At 37.0% G+C, this 24,233-nt stretch overlaps 1 protein-coding gene across 2 annotated transcripts; it reads left to right on the top strand.

The window, feature by feature from the left end:
- Positions 1-1,203: 1,203 nt before the first annotated feature.
- Positions 1,204-16,365, top strand: LOC108145316. Of its 2 annotated transcripts, none has more exons than XM_017270678.2 (5): positions 1,204-1,370; positions 10,454-10,618; positions 10,675-11,278; positions 12,315-12,532; positions 12,594-16,365. In XM_017270678.2, the coding sequence occupies exons 2-5, from the start codon at positions 10,558-10,560 to the stop codon at positions 16,235-16,237; spliced, it is 4,527 nt and encodes a 1,508-aa protein (XP_017126167.1). In that variant the 5' UTR covers positions 1,204-1,370; positions 10,454-10,557; the 3' UTR covers positions 16,238-16,365. The 2 variants fall into 2 exon arrangements, with proteins under 2 accessions (XP_017126167.1, XP_017126165.1); XM_017270676.2 differs by having other exon boundaries at positions 1,204-1,566.
- Positions 16,366-24,233: the final 7,868 nt, after the last annotated feature.

The following is a 24,233-nucleotide window of genomic DNA, read 5'->3' as shown; positions in this document are numbered from 1 at the left end:
TCTGAGCTTCAATGAAACCGACAATAAATGTGGCGAACAATGTATTGTCATACCCGTATTAACGCCTCCGCCTTACACTAAGCTAACTCGGAATTCCACCTGTCGGAAACGACATATGTTAAAGCCCAGCTAATCTGAACAGCTGTGGCTCATCAAAACATAACCATAAATGGTTGACCTGTTGAACTGTTATCGGAAGGAATGTAGATGTGTTCTGTTGAAATCGGAGTTTCACACTTTTCAAACGTTCCAACGGTTTTTCAGGGATGCACTGCGTGGAAAGAGGTTGCACCAATAAACATCGGCTAATAGCTCAGTCCCACAGAGCCCATACAAGCAAAACGGTTGGAATTTTTAACCGATGGTGGACTGGTGTTCGCACGGAGCCACCATCCACGTTCCATCAACCACCGACTATTAACAATCACAGTGGCGTATGCAGAATTTTTTGAAGGGCCTTATACTCGAACAAACTCGTTTAAAATTACTTTTTCCGGCTCTTATTTTATATAAATGCTATGTATAAGTTGATAAATGGTTATCTAAACTTTTAAATAATGGCTTATAACTACTCTGTTTTCGCTCACTCGAAAACCTCCCAAGTCCCCCTTTTCTTTCGACTACGCCTCTGGTTCACACAAAGAAAGATGGCTTTAGAGTTGCAGCGAAAAAACACCGGCTAAATATCGGCTAAAAACGTGCGTTAGAATCGGAAAATCCACCGTCAAGGAACAACCTTGGACACGGACCATCTTTGAAAGAGATGGTGGATGGGACTCTGTGGGACTAGGCCATTACGGACCGTCCTTAAAAGAAATGGGGGATGGTTCTTTGTGGGACTAGGCCATTAGGTCAACAGCAGTGGATAAATCATTTGTTGAAAAATATTCTTACCACATACTAATGTCAAAATTGTACTACGTTTTGAGGGAAAATGCGGATTCGGTTATTTTCTTATATTCTTTAGGTTTTTTACTTTTTGTAGGCAGATAAGCTGCTTTTGCAACGGTTGGTGCCTGTGTAAATGGGTCTCTAAAACTTTGTCGCGGCTTGTCGTTTTATCGGATGTGTGCAGACGGTATTACAGGCGAGTCAGCAATGGATGTTGCTCTGTGGGTATACGCCTTTAAGTATATGTTTTGCGCATAATAGAAATGTATATATCGGTGTCACCGATAATTAATCGATGTTATATCCACCATTTTGTAGATGTGTTGCATATAGTGAAAAGTCGAGACGTCATAATAAAACAAATTGTATTAGTAATTGACAATAAAATTGTGTGTTGAAAGTGAAAATGGAATACTATGAGAGATTATAATATTCGTTAGTTCAAACAAACTGCTATTGATATCAATAGTGTACCCCAGGTATACATAACTTTGTTGCTTATGTGTACACATCTGAATGCATATATGTACATATATAAGTATTCTATACAATCTGAAGTGAAAAAGCCAATAACTAGTTTTGTGCATGTGTGCATGCACATTATTTTGTGCATAATGGATATATCTAAAACATCTTAAAAATCGATAGTTTTAAAAGAAGGCATGGAGAAAATCGGTAATTTCTTTTCTATTACACCATGTATTCATTTAATATAGTTTTATACGAAAATAAACGATGTGCATTAAATTAGAAAATGTTTACAATTTCTTTTTGTAAACATATGTATTTTATTTTGTTAGTATGCGTTTTGAAATCTTAAAAAAAAACTTGAAATTGGAATATAATCCACAATATTTGCTTAAACCAAATGTGGATTAATTCCATGTAAACAATTAACAACTTGTCTTTTGACTTAGATGTGCTTTATCCACATTGCTTTTAGAATCGAGAAGTCTGATTTTAGGGCTAATCATTATTTTTCTCAATTTTTAGTGCACTTTTAAAATGTTTCCATTCGGACCGCTTCATACAGGTATTTTGCCTACACAGGCATATTTATTTCAGCGTGACGAATGGGAAAAAGTGTATTTAGTCGAATGCTTATTCATTTTTCTTCACAAAATTTGATATCATATATTTTTTATGTTGAAGGTGCGATCATCACGACTTTTTTACCTCGAAAACAGGTGTTTTTGTTTGATATCAGAAGTTCTTGTTCGAAATATGGTCAAAGTACCCCAACATTGTGAACATGGTTTTCAAAAAAGAAACTTTAACCTATACTTCAGTACAAATTTTGTTTTAACGAGACTTTAAAGCTTGACTAAGAAAGGATTCAAACTTCAGCAAGTCCAAGCTTATATACCCTTACAACTGTTCCAAAAATTAAAATTTTTTATAACAACAATATTTTGATTTTTATGCTATTTTAGCTATTTGATATCGAGGTCTGATTTAAATGAAATTAGAACCGTAATTCTGAAACAATAAACCATTTGTTTGTATCGAAGTATATTCAAGTCAATTGAAAAACAGTCAAATTATAATTTTTCCCGATTGTTCAAATGGGAGCTGTAATATATAGTCCTCCGATCCGGCTCATTTCAACTTCTACTCATAGTTTTAAAACTGATGGGCTAGTTTGCGTATAAACGAGTGGACAATCGGACATGGCTAGATCGACTCTTCTAATAATACTATAAAAATTAACGAGAAAGTTATCTGGCCCTACAGAACAAACATTGGAATAACTTCGTTGCTTTTAAGATATTTGCTTACATCTTGCTCATTTTTTTTGGCCAGTATCTGATGTCAAATAAGTTTGCTTTAATTAAGATTAGTTTTGAACTTAAATATTAAACAATAATTTATATTTTACAATTTAATGAAAATGATTCTTCCTCGAACCTGAAACCATTTTTTATTGCATTTTCCTCACGGAACTGGTGGTGGACACTTTTAGGAGGAAATTCTTGCCTTAGCAGCGTTATCTTCTCCAAACTAAGAAACGTTTTTGTTGCTTAATAACTTTCAAAACCATTCACTCATTAATTTATTCATTCAGAATAATTTGTTATATACCAAAAGTTGAGGAATCTCAGTGCTAGAAACGTAAAAAAATAAACAAAAATCGACTTGATTCAGAGCAATTATGTTAAGGCAGCGTGACTAGCATTTGACAATACCTTTTTAATGTCATACAGCTCTGTAGCTATTATAGCAAATAGTTATAGCAAATTTTAGCTGTTTTTAACGATTTCCTGATAAATAAGCTAGTTTTTCAAACTTTTTTTGTAACGACCTGCCCATGACAAAAAAAATTATTCCAGAATTCTAAAACAAGTCCTAAAAATTTGTGGAAATTGAGAAACAATGTAGAAAAACTTTTGTATTTTTTTTAATACATCAAAAAAAATATTTTTTGAATAACTTTTGAACAGAACATCGGATCCAAGCAAATTTGGTGTCATTTGACGCGTATATTTAATAAAATTTAAACTGTGTTAAAAAATTTAATATTTTACAAAGCTCAGGAACTTCTGGAAAAATTCTTTTACCGCTTTTTCTCCTCAACCAATAAAGTTTTCCAAAGTCTTGGTATGCAATTTTTATTCATTTAGCGAAGCCATTGGTTTACTCGTCACGATCGGACCATCACAGCAGTTTTTTAGTTCTGCGGCTATCACTACATGTACTGTTGGAAATAAAGATTTTTAAAAACAACCCTCTGAGTTCTTCCATTCAAATTAGTTGACCAGTTATTTTCGGAAATAGAGTAACTTTTCGTCTAAGTTGGGGAAAGTAAAAGAGAAAAAGTATCTTGGCAGGGCCTGGAAACTTTCAATTTTGTAATGATATATCTAAATCAAGGAAGTCATTATCAGATAAAGGTGTGCAAAAAAGGAAGTCAGTAGGAGAGGGCTAAGATCGAAATTGTCGAAAACAATTAAATGATCCGTCAGAAGAATAGATAAAACAGATTTAGATTTATTTATATCGGATCCAGCAGTAATAGAAGAACAAGTTACAACAAGAAAGAAGCAAACTTCGGAAAATTCAAGTTTGTATACCGTAATGCAAAAATGAAAAAAATTCTTAAAAACATTTACATTTTGATTTATATGCCTACATTTTTAAAAATATTGAATCAATAAATATATTTAGCTAAATTATTCCCATGACAGCTATATGATATCGTTTTCCATCATTAATAAAATTAAAAACGTAATTCCGAATTATTAATAATAGTAATAATAATAATAATAGTACTTATTATTTTTAGTCGATTGCCGACCGGTTACCTTTCGAGCTCGATTTTTTTGCGTATTGAACTGAATCCAAAATGCAGTTCCCCGTGAGCAGCCTCTATTAGGGAAACTGATTCCTCGTTCAGCACGGCTGTGTCCTGCCTGACTGGCCCCTCATGCGGCTCCACCTTCACGACCTTTCAGTCTTGCGTGGGAAGGTGGGGGTTGAATCTCTGCAACATGAAGAGGGTGTCCTCTGGGATTTTTTTGGAGGCCCCTTCACTTCCTTCCATTTGTTCCTAGGGATCCGGCCTCCGGGACTTCCCTGGTCCACAAGTCCAATCAGGATGCTGTCCCGCGTAAGGTCCGCAAATGACAGGGCTGGTTGAACTTTCGATCTTTTTGAGGCAGTTCAAGGCAATTCTAGAGCTCGCTGCTTCTTTGGCTGTGCTTTCTGTACCTTTTTTGGCCATAGTTTCGGAGTACCGTCTTTGCCCATTCTACCTTCTTTTGCCATTCGGTAGGTGTCTGCGCGGCAGCCCGCTACTCCGCTTAGCTTGCTCGGAAGGTTGGGGCTGGCGCTCACGCGCACTTTGCGGAGGTACTGGCATCCGACTTTTTACCCCCTGTCATCCCTAGTTTGGGATGAGGCCCAAAATTCCTTGTCGTCGTGTCGGGTTTTTTGGGCGTACCCGACTCCAAATTATTTTGATGATTCAATAATAGGTCCCACGTGTTGCGGAGTAGGGGAAAGGTCCACCCAAGCAGAGATCCGCAATGCCTGGGTCCCCGGATGGGGGTCGCCATCTCTCTGAGACCACCGTTAGAGAATAAGCTTGTTTTTAACCCGGGCCCTCAGCCAGACTGGCCACGCCCACTCTAAAGCCCTCAAATCGAGAAAATCTGCCATGCCACTGTGAGCCATGGTCGAGGTTACCTAATTGACTGTTCTTAAAATAAGGCAAACAAAAAGACTTATTTTTAGAAATTATTAGCATTTGCTAATGTTACAGTTACGCATAGGGGACCACCTAAAAGCCAAGTGTTTTCCGGGGTATTTGAAGTTTATTAACTGAATAGATTACCGTGTAGCGTTCAGTCTTGTTTAATATAATAATAATGATATTTTGTTATTTTTGGCAGAGTTGTGAGTTTCTTTAGAAACAAATTTCATTAGTATTGAAAAAAGTAAAGCAAATAAAACAAGAAAGAAAGCAAACTTCGGCAAGCCGAAGTTCATATACCCTTGCAGCTGTTGCAAGAATTAAATTCTTTTGAAAACATTAAAATTATGATTTACTTGCGTATATGTTGAAAGACATTGAAGCTATGTGATTTGCAGCTCAATTATTAGATAGTTATTTTATATATTTGTATTATTTCTATGGGAGCTATGTGATATAGACGTCCGATTTTGATAAAATTTAAACCGCAATTCTGAAATAATTAACGATTACTATATGTATATACTTATATATATAAGAAATAAAAAAAAGAAATGAAAAACACCAAAGTTATAATTTTTTTAAATTTATTTTTCCGATTGTTCCTATGGGAGCTATATGCTATAGTCGTCCGATCCGGCTCGTTCCGACTTATATACTACCTGCAATAGAAAGACAACTTTTGGAAAAGTTTCATGCAGATATCTTTAAAACTGAGAGACTGGTTTGCGAAGAAACGGACGGACAGACGGACGAACAGACGGTCATGGCTAGATCAACTCTGCTATTGATGCTGATCAAGAATATATATACTTTATAGGGTCGGAAATGTCTCCTTCACTGCGTTGCAAACTTCTGACTGAAATTATAATAACCTCTGCAAGGGTATAAATATTGGCCAAAAATAATGCTTGTGAAAAAATATTTAACAAGATTTCTCAAAAATAAAGCTAGTGCAAAAATATTTAACAAGATTTCTCCAAAGTAATGCTTAAGAAAAAATATTTCATAAGTTTCCCGACTATTACATACCCGTTACTCAGCTAACAAATTTCAAACTAAGTTTTCCCTAACAAAACAATCGGAGTTTAGGTGGCGTCATCTATCGAACTGCATAGCCAACACTAGAAGCTCAGAGCATGCAGCACACCACCCCCAGCTATCAGTTCTTTTCTTCTGTCTCGACATCAGCGATCACCGTGTCCCTTTGTAATGAGCAGAGGATACTGCTTTGCCGGCAGAGCAGCGGCAAATCGTTGACAGATTACTTATTAACGCAATATTTTAAAAAATATCTAGATTTTAAAAATGTTTGTGTCCATTGATAGATATGACCGAAGCACATACCCCAAGTTCAATATCTTAGTTGTTGTATGACCCAGACGGACGTGACAGACTTTTGCGGGTAGTGACCATTAGAGTGGACATGGCCCGTTTAGAAATAAGCTTGCGCTGCATAAGAATTACCAGGATCTGCATTTCAAAGCCCAGCTTTTGTAGTTTCACAGACTTCGACGTTTATAGGGACAGACAGGAGAACATGGCTAGATCGACTCGGCTATTGATCCTGGATAAGAATATATATATATTTTTTGGATCGGAAACGCTTCCTTCTACCTGTTATTCATTTATCAACGATGAAATATACTCTTTTATTCAACGTGTAACAGGTTTAACAAATAATGCTTATAACAAAAAACTTTACATCAGATGTCAAGAAACTATTGCTTCCAAAAGTAATTTATTATAATGTAATGCTACTGAAAAAAAATTTCATTAGATTTTTCGAAAGTAATGCAAAACAAGAAAGCAAGCAAACTTCGGCAAGCCGAAGTTCATATACCCTTGCAGCTATTTAAAAAACTAAATACTCTTGAAAACGTTAAAATTATGATTTACTTGCCTGTATGTTTAAAAACATTGAAGCTATAATGATTTGCAGCTTAATTATTCTTAATAGTTCCTATGGCGGTTATACGATTGTTCCTATTGGAGCTATATGCTATAGTCGTCCGATTTTGATGAAATTTAAACCGTAATTCTGAAATATCTAAACCTTACTATATCTCAAAGAACTAGAAAAAAAATTTAAAAACACCAAAGTTATAATTTTTTGTTATTTAATTTTATAATTGTTCCTATGGGAGCTATATGCTATAGTCGTCCGGTTTTGACGAAATTTAAACCGTAATTCTGAAATATTTAACAATTACTATATCTCGAGGAACTAACAAAAAAATTAAAAAACACCAAAGTTATAATTTTTTTAAATTTATTTTTCCGATTGTTCCTATGGGAGCTATATGCTATAGTCGTCCGATCCGGCTCGTTCCGACTTATATACTACCTGCAATAGAAAGACAACTTTTGGGAAAGTTTCATGCAGATAGCTTTAAAACTGAGAGACTAGTTTGCATATAAACGGACGGACAGACGGACGGACAGACGGACATGGCTAGATCGACTCCCCTAGTGATGCTGATCAAGAATATATATACTTTATAGGGTCGGAGATGTCTCCTTCACTGCGTTGCAAACTTCTGACTGAAATTATAATACCCTCTGCAAGGGTATAAAAATGCTAATAATAAAAATAAATTTAGTTATTTCAAATTTGTAATTACCATTGATTTTTAAAAAGCCTACGTATTCTATTGCATGTCTAAAAGACATTTAAGAAGCAGAGCTTTTTTTAATAATAGATCTAAAGAAGGCGCGTTTTCATATCCTTGGTCAAATTCTTGAAAGCTTTCTGAAGATTTAATACCTAATTTTGAATCAAAGATTAGGAATTAATAAATCACGATTTCTTTAAATGTTAAGGGAACTTATATGTAATAATGAAATTAATTACCAAAAAAAAATTTATAAAAAAGAATTCTATTAAACTTTCGAAATTTCCCCTACTTTAAAGTTTTTTTTTGTATTGCTAATTTAATGCTTTTTTGGACGTTCATTTGCTTATTTAATCTTATTCCGCGGTGTTGATGCTGTGTATTCAGTACAAAACAAAATTTAACAGAAACTTTCGGATCTGGGTGTGGCGTTCCAACTTAAATAATAAGGATATTCTGTTTGAATTCATTTATTAATACGGGTATGACATTACAATGTTCCCCTCGTTCATTGACGGATTCATTGTAGCTCAGAGACAGAGACAACTATATTGATACTGCTTAAGAATTTTTTGGTAATTTTAACTTTGAAAGGTTCTAAATGGTAAAAAATATTTAGGATACATTTAAGCTTCGCATTTTTATTTCGATTTGTCGTCACCTCCAATAAATGTTCAAAGTTTTACTTTTTATACCCTTGCAGAGGGTATTATAATTTCAGTCAGAAGTTTGCAACGCAGTGAAGGACACAACTCCGACCCTATAAAGTATATATATTCTTGATCAGCATCACTAGGAGAGTCGATCTAGCCATGTCCGTCTGTCCGTCCGTCTGTCCGTCTCTCAGTTTTAAAGCTATCTGCATGAAACTTTCCCAAAAAATTGTCTTTCTATTGCAGGTAGTAAGTCGGAACGAGCCGGATCGACGACTATAGCATATAGCTCCCATAGGAACAATCGGAAAAAAAAATATAACTTTGCTGTTTTTCATTTTTATACCCTTGCAGAGGGTATTATAATTTCAGTCAGAAGTTTGCAACGCAGTGAAGGAGACGTTTCCGACCCTATAAAGTATATATATTCTTGATCAGCATCACTAGTAGAGTCGATCTAGCCATGTCCGTCTGTCCGTCCGTCTGTCCGTCTGTCAGTCTGTCCGTCTGTCCGTCCGTTTATATGCAAACTAGTCTCTCAGTTTTAAAGCTATCTGCATGAAACTTTCCCAAAAGTTGTCTTTCTATTGCAGGTAGTATATAAGTCGGAACGAGCCGGATCGGACGACTATAGCATATAGTTCCCATAGGAACAATCGGAAAAATAATTGAAAAAATATTATAACTTTGCTGTTTTTTAATTTTTTGTTTAGTTCTTCGACATACTGTAATGGTTAAATATTTCAGAATTATGGTTAAAATTTCATCAAAATCGGACGACTATAGCATATAGCTCCCATAGGAACAATCGGAAAAATAATTGAAAAAAAATTGTAACTTTGCTGTTTTTTAATTTTTTGTTTAGTTCTTCGACATACTGTAATGGTTAAATATTTCAGAATTATGGTTAAAATTTCATCAAAATCGGACGACTGTAGCATATAGCTCCCATATTAACAATCGGAAAAATAATTGAAAAAAAATTATAACTTTACTGTTTTTTAATTTTTTTTTAGTTCTTCGACATACAGCAATGGTTAAATATTTCAGAATTATGGTTTAAATTTCATCAAAATCGGACGACTATATCATATAGCTCCCATACAAATAATAAAAATATATAAAAGAACAATCAAATAATTAAGCTGCAAATCGTCATAGCTTCAATGTTTTTAAACATATTCGCAAGTAAATCATAATTTTAATGTTTTCAAAAATATTTAATTCTTGCGATAGCTGCAAGGGTATATGAACTTCGGCTTGCCGAAGTTTGCTTTCTTTCTTGTTTTTTTTTAGTTCTTCGACATATAGTAATGGTTAATTATTTCAGAATTACGGTTTACATTTTATCAAAATCAGACGACTATAGCATATAGCTCCCATAGGAACAATTGTATAGCTGCCATGGGAACTATCGATTAATTGAGCTGCAAATCTTCATAGCTTCAAAGTTTTTAAACATACAAGCAAGTAAATCATAATTTTAACGTTTTCAAGAGTTTTTGAAATAGCTGCAAGGGTATATGAACTTCGGTTTTCCGAAGTTTGTTTCCTTTCTTGTTAAATACAATTTTGCTCATTGATGTATCGGCCCTGGTGGTATTTTATCGAATGTTATTTTTTTGTACCCAATTCTGTCAAGTATTTTACTATCGGGTATCATGTTCTGTCAATTTTCTTCATTCATTGCTCATTGGAATCGTCGTACGTTTGTCTCGCTCGCACTTACGTAAAATCATATAGTTAAAACTAAATAAGCAATGAATGAGGTCAACAGTGCAGTGTGGGCTTTTGCCCATAAGCAAATCACACAAAACAGCTTACAAATTTGATTACAAGATAACCATTAACGACTGACAAAACTGTTCTTCAAACTCAAAAGAAACCGATATTATTTGTTTACAGTTTGGAATGCTTTAAATCGTTTTCCTCAAAATTTTGTACATACACATGTAAACAAATTACGATAATTTTTATTTATATGTATTTTGGCTTGATATTTTATATGTTGGAAACGCTAGTTATATTCTTTATCACCATTTTACTAAACTAAAAATAGGTGTAAAAACTGTTTTTTTTAATATTTTTGTTTCTTTGCTTAGGTTCTTACAAGGGAAAATGATTTCATTGCATGTAACATCAACCATCCGTTATTATGAAAATATAAGGTAAATAAACACTAATATATGGTCGGAGTCAAATTATCATGCCTAAGCCGAATCATAACGTTCGAACTAAGGTTAAAAAGCGTGATTCTTTGGAAATAGGTAAGTTTTAACAATTATTTTTGACTTTTAAAAGATTTTGAATTTTTTTATTTTAGGAAACCAACATGAACATACAAATAAAATTGAAAAAAAAGTAAGAAGGGTTCCGACCCAACCTACAACCAAAACAACACACGCTTCATCAGTATTAAAACACGATTTAATCGCACCAGTTGCTTTACGGATAAGTGCTTATAAAGCTTTCACTGGTGGTGTTGAATCTAAATCCGACGCCAGACGGTTAAAGCCTAAATTTTTTGGTCGGACCCCTAACTCTATCTTGCTTCGAAAAATGCTTTTTCCTCGACGAAATCATACCTTTTTTTTATGTCTGCATTTGATTGCTGTGCACCAAATTTGTTTGTCGCAGTCAATATTATTAGAGGAATTAAGTTTAAGGAACAACAGAACCATTTCGCAGGAAAAGTCAAGTGGAAATGGTAGCTTCAGCAACAGCACTGGAAGTAACATGATTTCTGGTACTTCCCCTATAGTGCAAAAGGATTATTTGGAAAAGTTAAACAACTTTGAACGTAGTGTCGCAGCTGTTTTAATAAAAGTAGCATATGGCACAACCTCTACAACCAAGCGAAGCATACCAGATACTAGTTATTCCTTAGGTCTAACTACTGTTGCCACACCATTCCTGACAACGCAGAGGTAAGTAAATATTACGTAAAAAATATACAAATATACTCTTTTTGTTTATATGATATTTATTTGACAAAAATGCCGGTCTCAACAAATTTAGATATTTATTAATTCCCCAAAAGAATTCTATGGTTTTTTCTTTTTTAAGTGTTTTTTTGACACTAAGATTTTATTATATCCTATAGTTTCTTTTTTTCCAAGCTTTAGGAACCTATTTGAATTTAAATATATATATTTTACATATTATTTATTTTAAATTATATTACATAAATCATTTCCATAAAACACAATTCCAAAAACATTGCGTATTAACCGAGTATGTTCTATGTTTAAAAACAAAAAAAAATAATTTGAAAACTCATATTTTTTGTAATTTTCACTCAGATTTTCACGGAAATCAGTTCTAAGTATTTTTTTAATGGGCTTTAAATTATTGGTTAGAAGCCGCCCTTCAAGTAATCTTATGGTCCGTGGCATCCCCAGCGGAATTTTTTCGATTTATCACACCACCGACATCATCGCTGTTGAGATTGTCCTTGCAATTAAAAATGAAACTAGGTGCTTTTATAATTTCAGTCAAATGTTTGCAACGCAGTGAAGTATAAAGTTCAGAGGTGCTCAAAACTCCCTTATGAGAGTGCATTTACCAACACAATTAGGAGAGTCGAGGGAAAAACAAAAACAAATTGGCAATCCAAAAAAAAACCTAATTAAATTGTTGTTGCCTTGCTTCGTTCTTATCAGTAAAGAAATATTGTTAGTGTATGGCAAACTGTGCCCAGCAAGATAAAAAATTGTGCTCATTGTGCAAAAATTAAAAAAAAAAAAAAATTAACTTCTCTTTTTAAAATTTTTGTTTTATATTCCGTGAGATAAGGGTTTATTTTCATTAAAATCAAACAGTCAACAAAAAAATATAAATAAATATATAACCTCGCTATCTATTAATTCAGAATTACTTTTATTATATTATTATTTACTTAAAATGTAATTTTCTTAGATTGAATTAGTTGTACGACTATATATGACTGCTTTTTTTTCTCAGGTATGTCTCAGTACATCAACAACATGGTGTCAATGGTCGCCAGAAAAATTATGAACTTGACTTAGAGAGAGACCATGCCTTGCCAACTTCGGCGCCCAACGCTGACATTCTAAAGAGTAATAACAATCCGACCTACCCAAATCCAAATCGGCACCATTCACATGAAAGGGATCGTCACAGGAACACCGTTCAGTACAATTCCACTCCGATACCATCAAGTAAGTATACATAGGAGATGTTTTGCATAATTTGTTTCTTTAAAATATCGCATATTCGCAGTTCCCAACCTTTTAAAAAAATCGAACGGAGGGCAATCACCAACAATACCAATGTATCCCGGCGATATTCCATCGTATTCACCACCGTCGAGAGCCTTCTTCACACCGCCACTCCCGCCGGAGTATCACAATTCATTTGCGGACAAGCCCACATTGCGTGGTACCAATAATGAGGGTCTAGTTGGCATTAGTAGGCGTCCTATACCACCGCCAAGTTTAATGCCAAGTCAGGACCGGATCCCCATTCGACCACCAGATCTGGGAGGCAATAGTAACGATGCCATTGTAAATCCGTTAGCGGACTTAAGTTACGCTAATACTGGTTTAGATGCAAAGCACCCCCTTGACTCAACTGTGTCTCATGGAACGGTGTCTGATGTGTCTGTCACGGATCGCAAAAAAGCTCTCAATACACCGGCACGTACAAGCAGTGACGACTTTTTAAGCGAAAAGACAGCCAGTGCAAAGGGACAGGGGCCACATCCCCAGGATGCCACTGATCCCATTAAGAGACAGGAAGTTTTACCTAATATAAGACGAATTCTGGGATCAAATGGAAAGAACGGTGACATACCAGCTGTGCTATTAAAGCAGGTTACTCAGCGACCCATAATGAGCATGCGACATCCGCCCTCTTCTCCAATTGTACTAATTGAAAAGTCTTTAACAAACGAGGAGAGCAGTGATGTGGAAGGATCCTCTGTGGCTAGTCCTAACATTAATCAGAGCAAATACCTGCCAGGTCTGTTGGACTATTATGACAATGCTAATCAGACTACAGGAACAACGCCGTCAGCAGCTGCTGCCATTGGCGACGTTTCGGCCACATCATTTTCCCATGCCACCACAAACGCGGGTCAACCGGGTCACATCGGAAAGTCTACTGACACTGTTAAGGGGTTGAGTCCGAGCATAGGCGATCGGGATGCTATTGCTGCCTCAGCAGCAGCTGCATCGGCAAACACTACTTGGACCTGGGCCTGGAATATTCACATATATCTTTCAGTTGTGCTCTTTACTATTTTATCGGTATATTCGCTTTACAAACTGCTTACCTATAACAAGCTTACACATTTGTTTGCACAGTCGTACTTTGTGTGCATCCATCTTATACTGATTGTTATCTGTATAATGAGAATATTTTTCCTTTGCTTCGATGCATACAATGTTCATGGCACCTTTAATATATTCACTTCAGAACTTTTGCTGAATTTACCCTCAACATTCTTAACAGTGGCATTTTCTGTACTTATATTGTTTCTTTTTCTTAAATCATTGAACCACAAGAACAATCGATACTCCGCTCTGATAAGACCACTGACCGTGGTTGTAGGTTGTGGAGTTCACGTTGTGCTTTGCATTACACTGCATTATGTTGAATCGTATACATTAAAAAACCATCATTTGTATTTTCAACAACAGCAGCAGCAGCAGTATTTTCGTCGGCAGCAACTTCTTAGCCAGCAAGGTCATGTTACTGCGACAATGTCTCCATCAACTATTTTGCCACCGCCTCCGCGAGTCTTGAATCTTATCTGTCAGATAATTTATATATTTATATGTCTCAGCTTGGGGCTTCTTTATCTCTACTTGTATCGCATTTTAAAGCGCATTCTTCGCAGCAAATCTCAAAACTATATTCATGGCTATCAGAACCTATCCTACGCCATACACATTACGATTGCCACAGCTCTCCTGTTTGTACTATTGGCTGCCCTCCAGATATTTGGTGCCGTTTGTATTTCGTCATCGCGTCAAACTAATATAGTTGATGTCGACTGGCTACAATGGGGATACCAGTTTTCTTTGCGTCTCATAGAAATAGCCATAATAACTTTAATATCCTGGGTAACTGGGCTTAAGACCAGTGTCGGACACGATTCATTAAATGCTGTTAATGGGGACGTTCGAATGGTTGGCTCTGGTGTGGGTGCTATGGGTGCGTACGGCCAAGACGGCGGTTCAACAATTAATGCCATGAGAGAGAAACATGTTAGTAATGGCACGAGCAGCCACAACTCAAATGTAACCAATTTCTTTCTGCCATGCACTTCGAGCTCTAGTCAAGAGCAGTTCGAAACCGACTACCCAGCTATTTGCAACGCAAATACAAATCTGCACACGTACACTATGCGGACTGGAAAACTTATTTACGACGACAGCTATGCCCTGAATTCTATAGGTCCCACAGTGTCTGCATCTTCAAATAGTCGCCCCTGTGAATATCAACTGCAGGAACCTATGTACCAGAGGCCATATGATACGGGTTCGGATGGAAGTGCCCTCAATGGTCAGAACGTGACAGATTATGGAACTCAGGCTACACAAAACTACAAGCAGCACCATCAATCCCATCAAATGCGCTTTCAAGAGCAGCCCACCTATATGAGCGCGGATTATATGACAGAAACTCCATCAGATCATTACGAAAATCCAAATTTTAATTTGCGCACCAACAGCAGTGCAACAGCTGAAAAAATGCAAAAAGAAATTTATGACAAAAATGGCGTTGGTTCTACATCAGGTTCTGGATCTTCTCAGCATCAAGTAGTACTGTTACAAAACGACAGTTGTTATTCTGAACCACTTGAGCAGGAAAACAAGCGGTATGAATTTAACATTTTTGAACGTCCTGTTTTTAAGGATAAAGCTGTTCATAATGCTCAGACCAAAAGTGAGTGTTTTCGTGATCGTCATAAGATGACAAATGGGCGCGAAAAAAAGTTTAATGGTAATGGTACACTTGAACGTAATTTTTTTGAAAATAAGAATCCCGAGCGACGCAGTTCAAACTCAACCAATTCCTGCTCTTCCTCAAATGGTGGTGGAGGCCGATATGGAAGTTATAACTCATATGAATGCGGATTTTTCAACGGCGTTCGCAAGAGTGGTACTTTGAGTAGTATTGCCAGTGGTGGTGTAACATTGGGAGGAGCTGTTGCAGGTTGTACTCTAGATGCACCCATTGCTTCTGCTGGAACTCAACGAATAGTCGCCAGCGGAGCGCAGACAATAGGAATATCAGATAGAGACAGAGCCCACTATTACCAGAGATCAAGTGGTCGTGCTTCAAATGTAAGATCATTGCAGGGTGGGACTGATAAGTTTAAAAATGTACCCATAAGGCAGCATCAACTACAGCAGCTACCTTACAATCATAATTCCGAGGAAGAAGAAGATGAAGAAGACGACATAATATCAGGAAATAATGTAGAGTGTACAAACTTGATCAACAACGATGATGGTTCTGTCATTATTGCTGAAGACAGCTCTCCAAATTCTCTTTCCATTCATGGAAAATCGTCGTCAGTACTAGTAGAAGCAGGAGCAGCTAAAAATTTGTCGAATGATTCGCTCTTACATTCAAATATACACACACAACTGCATATTCAAAATAATGCAAAGCTTCGTTCTGAGTTGTGCACAGCTTCATCAGCTTCGGTGGCATCTGCATCATCGAACTCATGCACAACATCCAGTGCTTCTGATAGTATGCTAGTGACAGACCAAGGCTTTTTAAGATTTCGGTCCATTGAGGATCAAAACAGTTCACAAAATGGATCTAATGTAGATGCTGAAAGGTCAGTTGTATCTTCCCTTCGGCTTAAAAGTTGCAGTGCGACTGTAAACGGCATCGATTGCTAAAAAAAATTTCTAGAGTCCCGGATACTTAGCTTTGCATGTCATAACAATAACTATCTTGTTTCAGTAATTTACTCTCAATCAATCGCTGTTTTGATTGTCCATTTATGCCAATAAAAGTAGTTAAATCACCTCTTTCTACTATCTTCAAACTTGTGATATACATATATATATATATAACAAAAACTAGCGAAAAACAGAATGAAATATACAAATTTTCAGTATACAAATTTATCATTCGGTAAATATTAACTTACGCTCACATTAATAATAAATAAGTAATTTAATATTTAATTTCTAAAACAACATCTTAATCCTTGAAGTTTATGCTTTTTCATCACAAATATATATCTTTATTCACAAATCCATATGTCTTATCTAACTCATAGCTCAATTAAAGCATTCATAAATGTATATTTCGTCCGACCCAATCCATTATTTACCTAGTAAATATGTATATAAATACTTACAAACACCGATTAAAGATTTCATGACATAGCACCCGCGAAAAAAAACATATTTTTAAATCTAATGATTATCATTTGTAACTTTCTAAAAACTCAAAACTTGAAGTTTTTATCATAAAAATGTGTTATACATCAAATTATTTTACTAAATATATATACATTTCAGTTAATAAATTTTTGATGTCTTTTAAATTAGAACAAAATTTTAGCAATTTTGAACAAAATTTCTATCAATCAAGAATAGTTTAAAACAAAAACAATTAAAATAAATTAAAGGTAAATGATTTAAAATTATAATTTATAAATTTATTTTAATATTTGCAATAATCGTATGTGGAAATCATTTTGAGTTAACACTAAACACACTAAAAGTCAAACACCCCACACCGTATATAAAGTTTTATAAAAGAGCCAACAAACATAACTGCAAATTATGTTACTTTTACAAAATCATTTATAAACCTGGAAAAAGTGAATTTGGAAAATTATTGAATTACATAAAGAGGTAATATAATCTTAGAAATAGTCTCACAACAATGCTTTTAATATAAGTAAAACAGCCTGTTAAAAATAAACGTTAATTACATAGTACTGATTAGTTAAGGATTTTGCATTATTTATTGTTAAAATGATCAAAATTAAATGTATTCGTAAAATACTTCTACATTAAGAATACAATTTATAAGGTTATAGTTTTAATTTTTCTATGCAGCACCGTCAAATCAGATTGACATTTTAGGAAGCCATAAATGAATTACTATTATTATAGATAACCTGTATATATATTTTTATATCTGTAAGGAATAATAAATTCCTATAATAATGAAATGACAAACATTTACCAACAATATTTCACAATTATAATTATCCTTTAATTTATACACATAGACAAAGAAACATGTATGCGTATTCTTGAATGTAATTATCTTTAATAAGCTAGCCAGGCAAAAATAAATATAAAACACAAAATTTAGATTATCTTTTATTACAACTGATTATGGCTTACTCTTTTCTAAAGGTGTAATTGGAAACAACTATTTTAATTTTTATTAAACTTTACTATTTTTTTTTTTTTACAGATTTTGGTACACTTTTCTTTCTCACGACTTATTTGAATGCTATGGAATTTTTTCGTCTGAAAACTTTCCATACAAGAAGATTGATGTGACTACAAGGTCACTTGTCCAACTTGGAGTTTCAGATGGAGCCACCCAAACCCCGATTCTTGTTTTTTTGTATGATTCAATGGGATCTACTCAAAACATTTAACCGTTAATCCAAAATATTTAACCTTGTGTTTTAAATATTAAAAAAATACTGAAAAACCGCGAAGTTTTAATATTTTTTCATCCATTTTTTTTACTATTGTTTCAACGGGAACTACTAGTTAAAGTGTTTTGATCCAGCTCGTTCCGACTTATATAAATTAACGATTAAAAAGACCTGCGTTATTTAATAGTTTATTTATTTCACCTAAGTTTTATTTACACAGCTAAGGTTGTAAAGTTCTAATAAAGTCCTTCTTATTGGTCTGGCCCGGGTGCAGCTTGAAGTTTTCGTTTGGCCGCAGCGCAGTCGCCAAGGTGCTGTGTCAGCACAATATCCGGCCGGCGGCGATCACTCATTGCGCGGGTGTTCTGGTCCAGCCCCGGTCAGCTGTTTCTGTTTTCAATTTCCAGGAACTTGTTATGGTGTTGGACCAGGTAGACCGCTATTTTCATACACACGAGTTTAGGATGAGGAAAATTAATAATAAAGTGGGGGATTTCAGAATTTTGCAAAACACACCTCTAATATTTCTACTAAACTAATGTTAATAGGCTGTTTGTCCATAAATTTGCTAATGTTGATACTATCTATGATTGCAGGACTTTATTTAATTTCGCCAGGGTTAAGCCCATAGATATGTTTTCTAGGTCTGTGATAAGAATTCTATTTTTTGGCTAAAAGAATTTCCAAAAGGTGTGTCTCCTTATATGTTTCAAATTTTTGAGAGCTTGTTTCCTAGGCGTTTATTTGATTTTTGTCACCAAATTAATAGACCTTATAGTAGACCTTATAGACCTTTGCTTATGTGGTCACGCTTGTACTTTTCCAGAGAACAGGTTTTGCAATTCGAGGTAACGTCTGTTGAAGAATTTTGGGAAAAAAGTAGTCTCTCAGGATTTGTTTTATGTTTTTCTGAGCTGCTCGAATGGCCCTGCTGTGTTCTGTTATAACAATTTCTCTTTTTTCGGTTTAATCTGTGATGTCTTGAACAAATTGTTCTACATACTTGAAGGAAGGGTTCGAAAAGAAATCCACTAGTCGGTGCTGAATAAATGCCAAGATTGGTAGAGAGCAATGTATTGCGTATACCACCTCAGTGTTAACTACGTTTTATAATGTATTTAGCAGATTTTCTCGGTCAGCAGTTTTTGTTATGTGCCTCATCTTGCTTTTAAACAAAATGAATGAGTCTACAGATGAACTGTTTCCTTCATCAATTATTATTTGATTCCTGAAAAAGTTTACCGGGTTTTCAGTTGTGTCTATGGTGTATGTTAGTGAGTATTCGTTATGTATGTAAGATTGTGAAGTAACATAAGCGGAATATTAGCAGAGAAGCAGCTGGACAAGCAGTACATCAGCAGAAAGCAGTAGATCAGTAAAGCAGCAGCAGAAAAGTATAGAGAGCGTTATGGGTTATTGGTGATGGAAGAATGGGAAGTTTTAGAATCGGAATTCAGCAGAAGCAGCAGAGGAAAAGTGACGCCGCAGGAAAAAAACCGACAAAACCGAACATTTTTATCTTTTCTATATTAACTACAAACATAATAATAAAAACCAAGTTGAGATTAACCATTCAACTCACATTTGGGGGCTCGTCCTAGTCTGGAAAGTGCAAGTGACTACGCCGTCCCGAGGTGTCTCAGATGAAATTAACACGCGAGAACGCCGATGAATGAGTGGGCAAAAAATCAGGAGCTTTCTAAGATACTAGTTGTTAAGGAAGGCAGCCGTACTACACAAGGTCAGTAGTACAGGCTTGTGGCGAGATGACGAATACAGTAAAAGTGTTTTTGGATTTTGCTGGAGACGGATTTTAGTCGTCAATACGTGTGCAGGAATCTTTTCACGAATATCTTTTGCAGATGTGGAAATACGCTACATTGTGGGCGGCCTAATTCTGAGGGGCGACTTCAAATACACTCTTTATCGTTGCAAATCTTTCAGAGAGCTGCAGGAGCAGTATGATGTTTTTGAGCGCGGAGCCGAAAAGGGAAATAAGCCGTTCCCGTCGAACGACAGTAGTAGGACCCCAAACCAGAAAAAGCAGCACGACAAAAAGAGTCATTGCTTGAATTGTGGATCCGCCGATCATTTGATGTTGCGGTAGATGAAGTGACGACTTCACAAAGCTTCGTTGTCATACACGTGACATTGAGTATGGTCATGGTTGTTAGTTTAGTTCCGATCCACATGACGTGGATCATCTTGAATAAAGTCAGTTTTTTTCATGATTAAGCTCCTCTAAATCGCAAATCATGACTATGACTATTTATGATTATGCTTTGTTTGTACATCTTTCTATTTTCTGGATGTTTACGTGCGTTGTAAGACCACAGTTTGCGCAAATGGATGTGTTTTTACAAAACTTTGAGGTATGCCAATTCGCAAGCATGAGTTGCAGCGCATCAGGGATGTAGGAACCTACCTGGACTCTTGCATATTCTATGAAGATATGGACAGGAGTAAATGTGGACTTAAATGTTATTTTGATAAGGCCAGTCTAATTCAACGCCAGTTTAAGCTGCAAGGTTTTACCGTCGACTGATCCAAAATAGAAAAGAGATCTCTAACGTTTGATGAGTATTGGTTTTGAGTTTGTGTACTGCGGCTACGTTACGTTTTGCTGAAGAACACGACCGATTGCTAAGGCTGTCGAATGTGAACTGGTAAAGGTTTATTATTTTATAAATACGGTTTAATTTTTATCAAAATATGACAACTATATCATAATGCTCCCATTGTAACAATATGTTAGGTTACCCCGGACGGCCATTAGAAGCGGTGTTACGCCGTCCTTTGCTAGTGCAACCGCGGCCTCGTTGACATCAATGCCTTCGTAACTGGGAACTCAGTATCTTAGTAGTGCTGAGGGTATCTAGTGCTTTCCTGCTCGCCAGTACATTTTTGGAACAGATCATGGACGACTGCAAGTAGCCTGATGTCTGGGTCAGTGCAGTATAAGCCCGGTCCTGTTCCTGGATTTCCAGTCCTCAGGTCCCAACTTCTGGGGGAGTTTGGGGGATCACGTAGTCAGTTGTATTATCAGTATTGGTTGGATATCTAGGTGGTCAATTCCGAATTAAGTTTCGAGTGCTTTTGTGGGGGTTGACCAGTGCATGTACATGTCAGCTTGCTGTCTATTACTAAGCCGAGGTATTTGACGTGTGTTTTTGGGGTTGGCCTGGATCCATTGATCCAATGGGGTATCCTTTTCGGCACCTTGTTTCTCTTGGGGAAGATAATAAGGTCCGTCTTGTCCGCGTTGATACTGAGTCCTACCTTTCCTGCCCACTCAAATATCTCCCTGAGAGTTGATTCCATTACGGAGCTGAGGGTCGTTGGACAAACTCCGTCAAAGTTATGCCTATGTCGTCTGCATAGGCTGTTATTTTCGGGGATCTCCTCTCGAATCTCTTGATTAGGTCATCAACCACCATATTCCATAGTAGGAATGAGACGACACCTCCTTGTGGTGTGCCTCTGTGTGTCCCCATGACCATGGAGACGGTGCCCCATTCTGATTGTACCCGTCTGTAATGCGCCTGATATGTCTACAAACACTTCTAGGGCTTTCTTTGTTGTAGCTACTAGCGGTCTTTTGATCGGGCTTCTACCACGCTTCTAAGTTCCTCGGGTGGTGCTGGTCTGTCGTGCTCCATATAGCAGGAAGCTACCAGAAGGTGCTTCTCCTCGGTCTCTAGCATCTCGACAGTGACGTCATCAAAGCTGTAACGAGACATAAGGTTAGCGTGGATACCCTTCCTCACTAGGATGGTAGTCATGTTCCTGCTTACCGATAGTGAGTAGAGTGGGTTGTAATTTGAGGACTTTTGTCCGACCACGGAATTGCCTGAGGCAATCCATTGCTCCTGGAGCTATGTCAAAGGATCCCTGATGTAGGGCAATAAGGAGCTTCGGCGACGCGTCATGGGTACCTGGCTCACCTCCACACGACAGGTTGACTAACACTTTCAGGTCACAGTCCTCCCCCTTGTCCGAGACCACTAGCTTCAAGTCCTCCATCACACTGTCGAAGCCCAGGTCCTTCTTCACCTCTCCTACCTCTCCTGTCGTGGTTCCTGGAGTGGCGCTTTTTGAGACACAAGTAGACTATACCCATGCCCCACGCCATTTTTCCGTACATGGGGTAAAGAAGGTTGCTTATTTTGAGAACTACACTCTGGCTCGTATTTTCCAATCTGCCGTTGGAATTTCTGGGCACAGAAAGGGACAGAATATGTCCGAGAGAGACGGCCACAGCAGAGAGAGCTTCGAACTGACGGGTGCAAAAGGACCGGACCTCGGACTCTGCTGTGGTGCCGTGCGCAGAGGGCGAAAGGTCGAACGGTAAAACCGTGGACTTTAAATCAGGAAGCAAGAAGACGGCGATAACTATCGGTTAACAGAGGCCTATATAAGCAGGCCGAGCCCAGGAAGCTGGATCAGTCGTTGTATAGTTGTCTAGAACTAGCTGCCTTGCTACAAGGATCGTATAGTCGAGGTCTGGCGTACGCCTGATCGTCTTGCGAGAGTTGAACAGGTCCTGGTCCGGCTATCCCGGAAGGACGCGCATTAGATCGGCTGGTGTCTCGAAAGGCGTATGCGTTGAGAGCACAGCTGTTCACCACTAGAGTCCCAGAACGGCAGCTGACCGAATCCCGAGAGCCCTGCTGCGTCTGGTCCTGCAGGAGAAAGCAAGGAGCAGAGCTAGGACATCGTACCAGGGAGCAGAGCGAGGACATCGAGAGCTACAAGTCCTCGCCAAAAAGGCAACCTAGAGTTTGTCTTAGGGACTACGTTGGCGGCTTCCGGCTTACGCCTAAAACGTCAGGCCGGGACAGAGCAAGGCGTACTCCTTGAGAGCACAGTGCCTGTTCATCCTAGTCTGGGAACGGTGACGCATCAATAAGCTCTGATAACCGCCGTGCCAACGGCAGTAGATGCAACCACAAGCACCCCGAGCGGAACCCGAAGCAGCAGGATCAACCCGAAACGTGTTGATCAGCGCCGGAGCCACCCGGAGCATCATCGTGGAAGGAGAGTGCTCAAACGGGGCCGGCGAAGAAGGATATAGAGTTACCCACTTGTTACTATCAGCCCCAGGCCGATGGTCAAGTCGGCGAATAAAGATATTTGTGTATACCCGAACTTTATGTGCGTTCTTACTGGTCAATTGGGCGGTCACGTTTATATAAATTTGGTGGGACGATATTCGTAGCTAACAAAATCAGTTCGTTACATCTGGCGCCTAACGTGGGTGACCTTGAGATTAAGAGTCTTATGCTCTACCTACAGAGCTAGCTAATCCCGTTTAGTTTGAGAAACTAAAACGAAATGCATTCGTAAAGGAATACAACTGAACCAACTTATACAATTGCATAAATATGGAAAGTGCCACTGATTTATTTTATATCGTTTTAAACACGTTTTTAATGCGTTCCTGACAGTCTTCCTCCAAACATAACAGACATCGGTTGTTTACACAAGGGCTTCAAAGATTTAAAAACCTAATACCAAACACTTACAAAAAGTACAAAGGGACGGGCAAGATATCTGGTTTTTCGAAATATGTGGTATTTCAGTTGGATTTTAATGTTCTTAACAATCAATGCTATTCAATGTATTTGAGCCGGTGTAAAAACGAATTTTCAAATAATTAGAAGCAAGTTTATAATTAACTATAAACTACCTATAGTGCCGAATATCGTCTAAATTCAGTTTACCCTAACAATTACAACAGGTCAAATTGTATTTTTTCCCCGGTAATAACAAAAAGTTCTCTTCTAAATGATTTGGAGACCACAACACCAACATACTCTCTAGGGCCGGACGGGCGTACTTAAGTTTCGTGCCTCAACTATTTGTAAACCGATTCTTAAACTATTTAAATTGTCTACCTCCACATCAGTTTTCCCAACTATCTGGAAAGACTATTTTTTTAGGTCGATCTGCTTTTCGCAACAAATGTAAATAAGTCTATTTTTATTCTGGACGCTCCAAATACCTTTCAAGATTTCGTTATAGTAAAATTTTAATTTTTTCCAGCACAAGTACTCCTTAAGTAATTAGGAAGCGCAGTTGCGGATTATTGTAACTGTTGCAGAAGCAACTAAAGCCTGTGTAAATAAGCCTTTATGGTAATCTTTTTGTTGAGTAATAGCCAATTCACATAAGCCGCCGTCTACGTCAATGACAGTGCATATGAACTTACCGTCACAGAATTTTCTCACAATATTCCACCGTCATCCTCTGCTGTTCCT

The sequence above is a fragment of the Drosophila elegans genome, unplaced genomic scaffold (genome assembly GCF_018152505.1).
Source record: "Drosophila elegans isolate 14027-0461.03 unplaced genomic scaffold, ASM1815250v1 contig_349, whole genome shotgun sequence".
Classification (NCBI taxonomy): Eukaryota; Metazoa; Arthropoda; class Insecta; order Diptera; family Drosophilidae; genus Drosophila; species Drosophila elegans.
This window is presented reverse-complemented; position numbering and strand designations above follow the sequence as displayed.

Excerpts from the sequence above, each read along its gene's own strand:
- LOC108145316 (XM_017270678.2), top strand. The coding sequence starts at position 10,558 with ATGCCTAAGCCGAATCATAACGTTCGAACTAAGGTTAAAAAGCGTGAT. Across the intron at positions 11,279-12,314 it reads CCATTCCTGACAACGCAGAG|GTATGTCTCAGTACATCAAC; the intron begins GTAAGTAAATAT and ends TTTTTTTCTCAG. Across the intron at positions 12,533-12,593 it reads TTCCACTCCGATACCATCAA|TTCCCAACCTTTTAAAAAAA; the intron begins GTAAGTATACAT and ends GCATATTCGCAG.